General features: G+C 43.5%; 1 protein-coding gene across 1 annotated transcript in view; it reads right to left on the bottom strand.

The window, feature by feature from the left end:
• The window catches only part of LOC111870948 (atrial natriuretic peptide receptor 1), a 262334-nt gene that overhangs the window by 244785 nt on the left and 6992 nt on the right, over positions 1-10557 (bottom strand). The window contains exon 2 of the mRNA XM_033754102.1: positions 9809-10091. Within this exon, the coding sequence (XP_033609993.1) occupies positions 9809-10091 (283 nt within the window). The remainder of the gene's footprint in view (positions 1-9808; positions 10092-10557) is intronic.

The raw sequence follows: 10557 nt of genomic DNA on the forward strand, positions 1-10557 counted from the left end.
CTTGAAGTCTATGAATAGCTAATGTACTGTCTCATCGTAATCCCATTTTGTCTCCAATATCTGACGAATGCAAAAGATCTGATCTGTAGTTGATCTGTTACGTCGAAACCCACACTGATGATCCCCAATAATTTTATCTGTGTATGGACTTAACCTTGAAAGAAGAATATTGGACAAAACTTTATATGAAGTTGATAGCAGTGATATCCCCTGATAATTACTACAGTCAGCTTTATCACCCTTCTTGTGCGCTGGTACAATAACAGACTCCTTCCACTGATCAGGCAATTTTTCCTTATACTAAACAGAAGTAATTAGATTGTGGATCTTAGAACGTAATATTTCGCCTCCTGCTTGAATAAGTTCTGCCGGAATTTGATCACTATCTGGCGATTTATACCGTATCAATTTTGTAATAGCACTTTCAACCTCAAAAGGGCTAGGATCAGGTACTAACGGCTCAGCTGTATGGATTTCTGTCTGCCTAACATCACTGACCCTATGTACATCCAATAACTGAGAGAAGTAGTTCCTCCACCTATTCAAAATGTTGTGGGAATCTGAAAGCAAATCACCATTCTCATCCTTCACTAAGTTACTGCTAGGCTGGTAACCCCTTTTAAAGTAATTTATTCTTCTATACAGGTCTCTAATATTCTTGTTCTCACTGTTCATTGCAAGTTCTTCAATTTTGTCTTTCAGATATTCCTTCTTTTTGTTCCTGAAATGCCTGCTGGTTTCACGTCTTATATTGTTCAGATTATCCCCATTTAACTCGCTTGGGTCTTGTAACCACTGAAATTTGGCATGCTTTCTTTGATCTAATAATTTTGAGCATCCTTCATCGAACCATGACTTATGCTTCTTCGGTTCATAATAACCTAGACTCTCTTTGGCAGACATTTTTATATTCTCTCTAATAGCTTCCCAAGCTGTATTAACATCCACATCAGTGTCCAAGTTTTCCAAAATCACAAACCTATTTGAGATTTCAACACGATACTGCTCTTGTACCTCTATCTCGTTTAATTTCTTGAGATTGAACCTCTCCTTATAAACTCTGTGTGTTGTTTGTTTGCTTACTGTCAGTCTTTCCCTAACCTTTGCCACCACCAGGTAGTGGTCAGTATCACAATCTGCTGCCCTGAATGATCGGACGTCAAGTATACTTGAGTGCCGTCTCCTGGCTATCAAAATATGGTCTATTTGATTGTGTATCTTCCCATCAGGAGATGTCCAAGTAAATTTATGGATGTTACGATGTGGGAACATTGTACTTTTGACATTAAGATTTTTTGATGTGGCAAAGTTTACTACTCTAACTCCATTATCATTAATAATCTCATGCAAACTCTCACTCCAAATCGTTGGTTTGAAAATGTCTTCCTTCCCTACTTTGGCATTGAAATCTCCTAACAAAATTTTTATAGGGTACTTCGGGAATTTATCAAATACGTACATGTTCTAGTTCTTCATAGAAGTTATCCTTTATATCATCAATTTTATCTTCTGTTGGGGCGTGAACATTCATAACAATGATATCACACCAGTGACCTTTTAGTATTATATATGATATCCTATCACCAACGAATTCTACCCTCTTAACTGCTGATACGATTCTCTCATGTACGAGAAAACCTGTACCTAATTCATGATTTTCATTCCCCTTTCCACAGAAAAATGTATAGTCTCCTGCTGGTGCGATGCTACATCCATCCCATCTGACGTCCGCCCGCTAAATCTAACTTATATTTTAAGATTTCTTCTGCCACTGCCCTGAGCGAACCTGCCCTATACAAACTTCGTACATTCCAAGTGCCAAATATCATATCCATTTTATTAGCTTAGGTCGTTTATCAAAGGAATCAGTCCAGGCTGTGTTCATTTTCGTAACATATTGATTTTTTACGGTGAGGAGTCGATAGCCCCACGCCCAACCATCAAGCGGGAGGGCCACCCCTTGTCGGCTGTCCGCGACTGCTTATTCAATATATTCACATCTTCCCTCCGAAACTGGAGGGCGTCTCCTCCATGTTTAGGTAAATAATCGCTGTTTGTTGTGAGAACCATACGGAACACATAAGTGCGCTCTGTCAACAAAATGGGGAGTTGCCTGTAAGAGTATGTTAAAGCAAGTGGTACGTATAGTTACCGTTGTGCTCTAAAGAACTGAAACTGTGGGTTACGAATCACCATACGCTGAATCACGAGGGCTGGTCAGTTGAAACAGAACTTTGATGCCTGGGACAAGGCGCGAGGCAGTTCAGTCCATAAGGCTATGGTTCAAAGAACCCAGCTCCTGCACGTGAAGCACCGTAAAAGCCTATAGACCAGGATATGTGACTTACGCGAGCTTTACCACGCGATTCCTCGTTATACACCGAGAATAAAATATTCCTTGAAAACATTTCGACCAATGCATAATGTTCATGACAAAATGGATTATGGGAAACGCGTAAGCCTACCGTGTTGCCACATCACATTTAACTTCAATCAAAGCTTTCCAAGAAAATAATGCGTAGCCTGAAATTTCATAAAGGGAAATTTTTGTCTTAATATTCATCAAGCGAGAGCGTGGCGGAGTCCGCAGTTGAAAAGTTTTGGACAATTTGTATCAATCGCCTACAGCCTGTTCATGCCTGGTACATACATTTCCCTGCCCCAGACACAAAGCTCTGCTCCAGAGAAGCTGAGTTTGCAGTGGTTTCTAAATACCGACGAGTAACAATATTCGGCGTCTTGCCCTTCAGAATGTGAGCAAATTTCTTGGCCGACAGTACTGAATACCTGGACCGAATTCGGGTTCCGCACAGGCGTCCCTAAGTAGTTCTGGCATTTTTATAAATAGTCATATTCATCCCTAAATTCAAGACCAGTGCCTCATATCCGAATTATCAAAGAATGTATTTTATTCAGTAGGCATGCTGATGATTTTAATAGAAAATCTTCCGCCTTCAATTCATTTTACAAGATCCAACAAATTACTAAAGGTTCCAGAGCCCACTTAAGACCCTGGCAGCTACAAGACATTTTCCTTTTCCCTTCTGTCCAGCACTTTTCGTCTCCCTCTTCTCACACTAATCATCATAAGATAATCTTCTATTCCATCCTTCCTTCTCACTTTTGGTTTTCCAACTCTGCTTTTAAGGGGTTAGATTTTAGTCCATGATTTATTTCACCGTCTTTCAGTGCATACACTTATCCACCTCACTCCTCTCTCTCGCACTACATGTTTCGGCACAAAAGTGCCATCTTCAGGTGCTTATTCGTTTGACGTTAAACTAGTTCACTGCATGCCTTGAAACATGTAGTGCGAGAGAGAGGAGTGAGGTGGATGAGTGTATGCACTGAAAGACGGTGAAATAAATCATGGACTTAAATCAGTGCAACAGGACGCTAAAATATAACATGGTTAGATTTTAATTGGATTATCGTCCAACATTCGGATAACATGGCCTGCCTATTCTAATCTTCCTTCTTCTTTTGGTTTCAACAATATCTGGTTCAGAAAATAGTTGATATAATTCATTATAATTCCTTATAAGCCAAAACACAGGTACATTCTCACACACTGGGCCAAATATTCTTCGAAGCACCTTACTTTCAAAGGCCACCAAGCTCTCCTCATTACCCCTAGTTAAGGGCCAACTCTCACTTCCATACATCAGCACAGGTCTCAGTAGTGTTTTGTGCAAGCTCAAGTTAGTGCTGAGAATGTATCAGGTTAATTCTACGAAGAAAAAGTCTTTCGCGAGAAACTTGTGGTCGTTCCTCTCCTCAGCGATATGCCCCACTCTGTATGGAACTCGTAACTTCATTACTGTGTTCACAAGAATAAGTCCCCGTCCGGAGCCAGACTGTTGCAATAAACGCCATCAAAATTTCTTTTTTAAATATCTCTTTTAATATTATCCACGAATCTACTGCTGGGGCTTTCAAGTGGTCTCTTCATTTGGGATTCTCCGATTAAATTGTTGTATGCATTTCTTATCTAACTCATGCGTAGACAGCACTTCATGTAACAGTCCGCATCTTTATTACGTGACCAACATTCCGGTCAAAAAAGTTACCTAATTCGGGTTAATTCGCCCGTAAATTTTTCAATTCCTTTAAACTTTAATGTCAGTTACTCTCTTTTTAGAAAGTTCGTTGCTGCACAACTTTCAATCTGATTCCAGGAACGAAATCTCTTCTCTCTCTCTCTTGTGATCGCATGATCTCATGGAAGATCACTGAAATGAGACATGAGACCAGCAGTAGCCCGGCTGGACTCCGGATGTTTGTGTTCGCCCCGAGACGACAAGCCTCACTTCACTCAAGGAAGTGAGCAAACGTTTAATAAAGAGCTGAACGTACTTCGCTGGGGATTATTAGCAAAGATTCTCTTCTCGAAGTTTCTTACTACATTGGCTGCGCCTCCCGCGCAAGCATGTGTACACATTGCTGCATAACGGGAGGGGTAACTGTAGGCCTCACGCTGGATTAAACACAGCTGATCGGCTCTCTGTTATCAGACACTCAATTACTGAATCTTATCACAAAGCTATTCTTGTCCCAAGCCTCAGATACATTGCGAAACACGAAATGTTGCCTGACTGGAGTCATTCCACTGTAACTGAACTGTACTAGTTCCTGCAGATGATGATCGGAAACGTAAAGAACTTAAAGGTAACTAACGGTTAGTCGCTGGCTTAGCACAGCGGCTGCCCGGGTTCGATCCCGGGTCTGGTCAAGTGGGATTTGTGCTGGACAAAGTGGCGCTGGGGCAGGTTTTCTCCGAGTACTTCGGTTTCCCCTGCCAATCTTCATTCCACCAATTGCTCCACAATCACCCTCACCTATCATTTGGAGCTGGTACAATAGGCCAGAAGTGGCCGCAGTACAAGGGACTTAGTCCCACTCCACTAGCAATAAAAAAAAGGCTTAAAACGAAGCAAGTACCGTACTTACGCATGTATAGGCCGCAGCACAATTTTCAGACAGAAATTATAGAAAAAATAATTTTCTTGGAATATTATTTCAGGAGTATTACACCCTGTATTACTAATTATGAATATAATTTTTTTTAAATGAAGTGTGATTTCGATTTCGAATATAAGCCGCACCCCAGTTTTCCTCTTAATTTTTTGGCAAAAATGTGCGGCCTATACATGCGTAAATACGGTATTTGTTAGACTGAAGCTCTCAGGGCAGGGACTTGTAGGACGTGGCGTCGTGCGGTCTTGTAAATGTTTACCGACGTTTCGACAGGGCTTGTGCGAGGTCACTACACGTCCATGTTTTGTCACCAGAATGCAGGAGAAGATCAGAATAAGCGTATGTGACAGCACTGAAGATAGAAACATTACGCTGCTCCGAAACAGTGCTACCAACCTACTAGACACAATCCAGAGGAATACGCCAGAAGGAATTCAGAGTATAATTGTATGTTCTGCTTGCTGAGTGTCGCATTTTCGGAAAGTTAGACAAATGTGTGGGTCCGATGTGAGGATAAGCGGGCCCATATTTCTGTCGCTTGATAAGGCCACAGGCGGTCGAGTTCGGCACAGTGGTTTGTGTCGGTACGATTAGTCGTGTCTCAGTGATAAGATATGTAACGCGCTGCATTATGGGAAACGGGACCGACACTGCGTCAGCTGATAGGACTGACGTACACTGTGTGTGAGCTACAGTAGATCGGGTTTGATTTAGAGGCCATTAGCGTGGGCATCTGATGCGAATGGAGGCTGAGAGATGACCAGAAGGAGTATTTTTTTCCCCTTGGCACTACAGCCCTAGTGAGCCTAGGCCTACCTCCATGAACTTCTCCGTTCACTTTGGTGTTGTTTTTCTAGATCTTACACATTCGGTAGGACTCCTTTGGCGGGTGATCAGCTCGTCGCAAGGCCTCTACCTGTACACAAACACAGAAAAACGCACACACACAAACTTAACATCCATGCCCTGAGTGGAATTCGAACCCACGATCCCGGTTTCCAAGCGAGCGAAGACAGTACATGCCTTAGACCGCTTGGCTACCGTGACCGACCCAGATGGAGCATACATATATATAAAATCAGGTGTCGTCAGAAATTAGGATTGGGGGGGGGCAGATGTCATTAACGCAGAAGTGGTGGCGTCTCGGAACGGCGAACAGTTGGTGTTGCTTACCATGAGTTTCGAGTGGGGGAACAAAAGAAAACCATGAAGCGTATCAAGCTTTTGGTTGCTAATTATAGAGTTAGAACAGGTTGTCTGGTAACACTCGGTCTTTGCCGCTGTGTGATAAAGTAATGGACCAAAAGCGTAATTTGCATCTTAGTGACCATGTATAGTTGAACCAGAGTCAATTCAGAAAGACCAGAACGTCATATCGATTGGAACCAACTGGTGATACTGTAATACAGTGCGTTCATATTTCATTTAAACTATCTTTGTTATGGTTACTTTATAAAAAATATAAACAAAAATTAGAGTTCTATCTCCTGGTATAAAAGTCCGCGTAGTACGGCGAAACAAAACCTATGTTTCGGAGGTAAATATTGTTTTCATCTTCAGGATCCAAGAGCAGAGCAGAATGTCGGTTGAGTTTCACCGAACTACACAGCACTGTAGCCCTGAAGTTATCATTGCGAGGCCTTCATGTCCAGAAATCAAATTGTTAGCAACGACGGAAGGAAAATGCGATAGGCCCCATGTATAACGTGCATTATTAGCCCTTTTGAAGCATGAAATTCATTTAAATGGTACTTAAACAGTCAGTATTGGCCCCAAAGAAAAAGTTATGTACCGCCATTACAAAGAACCAACCAGTTAATAGTATTCAGGGAAATAATCACTGCTTATTGTGATGACCATAAGGAACACATAAATACGCGAGGGTATTAAAGTAGTGATATATACGTTACTGTTCTCCTTCAAAGTGTCAAGTTTATGGACTCAGAAACAATTTCTGTTGTGCTAACAGCTGTTCACCTCTTTCTTCAGCTGTCCTCCCTCGAACTGAAGACATGAGTAATGTCTGTGCGCTGTTTGGTGCGAGTCAGTAGGAGGACTCTGTTAGACCCACTCTCTAAGCAAGAGTATCTATACATGTTGAATCTGAGGCTCTGATGGCCGTGACTATCTTCTGAGAGGTGTCGCCGCGTGGTCCGGTAGAACTTTTCGAGACGTTTCGGGAGAACGTACTGTCTTCATCTTTAGGGCCGAAGGGTAGGTCATGCAAGAAGCAGGCTTAGGGGCTCCTGCCACTTTCTATATGCGTACTACGTCTTCCACAATCGGTTTAATCTGCTTCCTGCTAGCTACTTGGTTGCCTTACTTTTTGCTCCTGAATATAGCGGCAGTGCTTTCCTCCGAAAAGTAGGGAAGCTTGTAGAAGATTACACGGAATCACATCCAAGAACCTAGCGTTGTTCACAGCCACCGCTGCCCAAACCCCAGATCTTACAGGTTCGAGTTCTGAAACCAGTCGCACGTGGTGCAGAAGTGGGGACAGTAATACTACTACTACTACTGCTGCTACTGCTATTGCTACTACTACTGCGAGATATAGCCGGAAATTAAATTTCAAATTTTTTTTTGGATTTTATATCTTTACTTTCCGGATAATTTCGTATGTTCCCACGATCACGCGAGTTCACAGAATCGCATGAGAGAAGCGACGGAAGGAGCTGCAAGCTTGCAGCATTGTGTCCTTCGCATCATCTTCCAGTGGGCTTATCTGAGATAAGATACTTTCTGACAGACCTCGTAGCGGCAACACGCGCTCTTAAGTTTCAAAATGTGACCACATTCTTACTGGTCCTCTCTGTGTCTACGTTTGTACAGCAACTTCATCTACAGTTACTGAACACTCAAGCTGAACTGCCCGGGGCTGAATCGGGACGAGGATCTCTGAACCGTCAGTCTCAGAACGACGATGCTGGAACTTCAAAGCGAACGTATTTACCGCTGTTCACGCACCCTAATCCAACTAAGCAAGACAGTTGTTATCCCCGTGACATAAAAACGAAATGAGCATCAAGTCCTACACACTGAGGCCTGCTTCCTCTGTTCTCGTGATCGGGTTCAAGCTTTCAGAGGCCAGATTCTGGAATGAAACATTACAGCAAGCACTACAACCTCTGCACTCCTCAAAGCAATGTATAATATGCAGGCTCCTTTCGGTACAAGTCACATCAATTCATCTTTAATAATAGTAATAACAAAAAAGTCTGTACGAGTCCAAGGGTCTGTGGAACGCTTTACTGCAGCCTCATGTGGAAAGCATTTGGACCTGAGACACAGGAAGGTACAGCAGGGTATAGAATTTTGTGTGATAAGGACTTTCATAATTTGTACTCTTCACTAAACATTTTCAAGGAAGACATTACTTGGAAGACCTTGGCTTAGATGGGAGAATAATATTAAAATGGATCTTAAGGAAATAAGAGTGTAGACTTAATACTTGAATCGACTTCTCATGAGCACGACAATGAATCTTCGGGTTTCATGAAAACACAACAATTTCTTAACCAGCGGAAGGCCTGTGAGAGTTATGCGCTTAATGCCGTTCTAAAGCTTCGGCCACACAGCGCTACGTACGCGACGCACGCTACGTACGCTATGTTCCCTATGTTAGCTGCGTCGCAGAGTGTACTCAGCGTACGTAGCTTACGTAGCGAACATAGCGTAGCGCTCTGTGTAGCCGAACCTCAATGCCTTCATTCGTGGCCTTCTTCGTTGTCCCAGGCAGCGACTTTACTACGTCAGCCAGGGCGGCTGCTCCGTATCAGCGGTTTTGATTTTGGGCCCACCGGCACGGGCGAGTCTGAATTGGTCGGAGTGCACTCGAACTGACTCAAGATACGGATCAGTGGCGGGCTCTTGTGGGCATTCTAATGAACCTTTGGGTTCCATAAGAAGCTGGAAATTTCTTAACCAGATGAGAGTTTAAACTTGGATGGGCCATTACCGCACGGGTCTGAACGAGATGGACAGACTGATTACACGGTGCCACAGAATAAGAACTATCAACGAAAGACACGTAGTGCGCCGTGCAGAGTTATTTCCAAAAAATAAAAGCCGATGTCTACATGTAGGCTACACGGCGGTAGGCATTAAGCTTTAAATTGTCATGAACTGTCTCTCTATACTTGTTACAAAATCTAAATGTCAATACATTTGTCGCTACTGTGATATTAATATTAAAGTGTGCCTATTCCTGTATATGCGCACATTCAAGAAGGAAGCATTCATGCTTCATTTGGCTAATGCTCATGTCACTTCGCAGCGGGAGGCCTGCCGCTTATGTTCACGCTCTCTGTGTAATTCATTCCGCGGAATTTTATAACCTATTGAAATTAATTTTGCCTATCAAATTCTTTTCAGACCGCCCCCCCTCCACCACAACCAAACTTCATTTAATCTAATTGCGGTTTGCAGTTTCTCAGAAGAAGACCGTATAGCAGGGCACTGACCTAATATGCATTCATTTTTGTGCAAGAAGAGAAAAAGCAATTAAGATACGGTTCGCAGAAACTGCACGAGAGGCGCTAGTGTCGGTATGTTTGACGTTTGATTTGCAGGCCCAGTTTACACACCAGAAAGCAGATCTGGTTTCGGTAGAAATGTGGTACTGTTCTGGGCTGTGACACCGTGCTGTGTGGTAAGTACGCACCCTGAACTCTGACGAAACTCTTTTAACGTATCATCATAGTTCTGTGGGAATACATTCCTGTGGACCAGTTTTCTATCATTTATGTCATGACGGCGAACTGTCCGCATTTATCAGCAAAGAAAGAGGTAGCTGTGAACATAGATCACTTACGCACTATAAAGCACTCACCGAGAGCATACTCGCAGCTCGGTCCGAGGAACACGTGCGCGCAGGTGGAGTAGGCGTGGAGGGCCCGGAAGATGCTGTACACGTTGCTGCAGCGGTCGTCCATTGGAAGGAAGATCAGGTTCACATTCGCTGGCAGCCAGTTGTTGCTCCTCACGAACAGGCGTGCGGCCTCCAGCACCGGCATAATCTTGGACAGCGACATCTCGTAACTGTCGTCCTCTGGCAAAATAACTGCTGCAGTGATGTTGCACGTGACGTCGGCATCACTGATGTCGCACGTGACCTGTGGGACATATAGCTGAACTGTAATCAGACTGCAAGCCCACTCGCTGTGTGTGCGGCGAACATCACGTTGTGGCTCCACCGACTCCTCACTGCAACTGCGGAACCCAAAATGTAGGCGTATGCTTGAAGGAATATCCAACAAATCAGCAATTGCTAAGAGACGACAGGTCGAATGGGTCACTGTCGCGGGGCTTCCATTCCGCAGGTGGCCGATTTGAATCTCGACAGTCTTGACTGATGTAAATGTTCCCTCATTCCCCCAGATAAACGTCTGCTTGGTAACCTCACACTAGGCTACGACCGCTTCCTTGTAAATCCTGCAGAATTCATCACTGATTTGTCATCCGACAATTCGAAGATATACGCCGTGAGGTGGCCGCCCAAACGGGAGATCATAACATCTACATCAATATGAATGCAATGGGGGGGGGGGGGAGACTGAAGCGCAAGAAAGCAAGGCACAA

The sequence above is a fragment of the Cryptotermes secundus genome, unplaced genomic scaffold (assembly GCF_002891405.2).
Source record: "Cryptotermes secundus unplaced genomic scaffold, Csec_1.0 scaffold101, whole genome shotgun sequence".
Classification (NCBI taxonomy): domain Eukaryota; kingdom Metazoa; phylum Arthropoda; class Insecta; order Blattodea; family Kalotermitidae; genus Cryptotermes; species Cryptotermes secundus.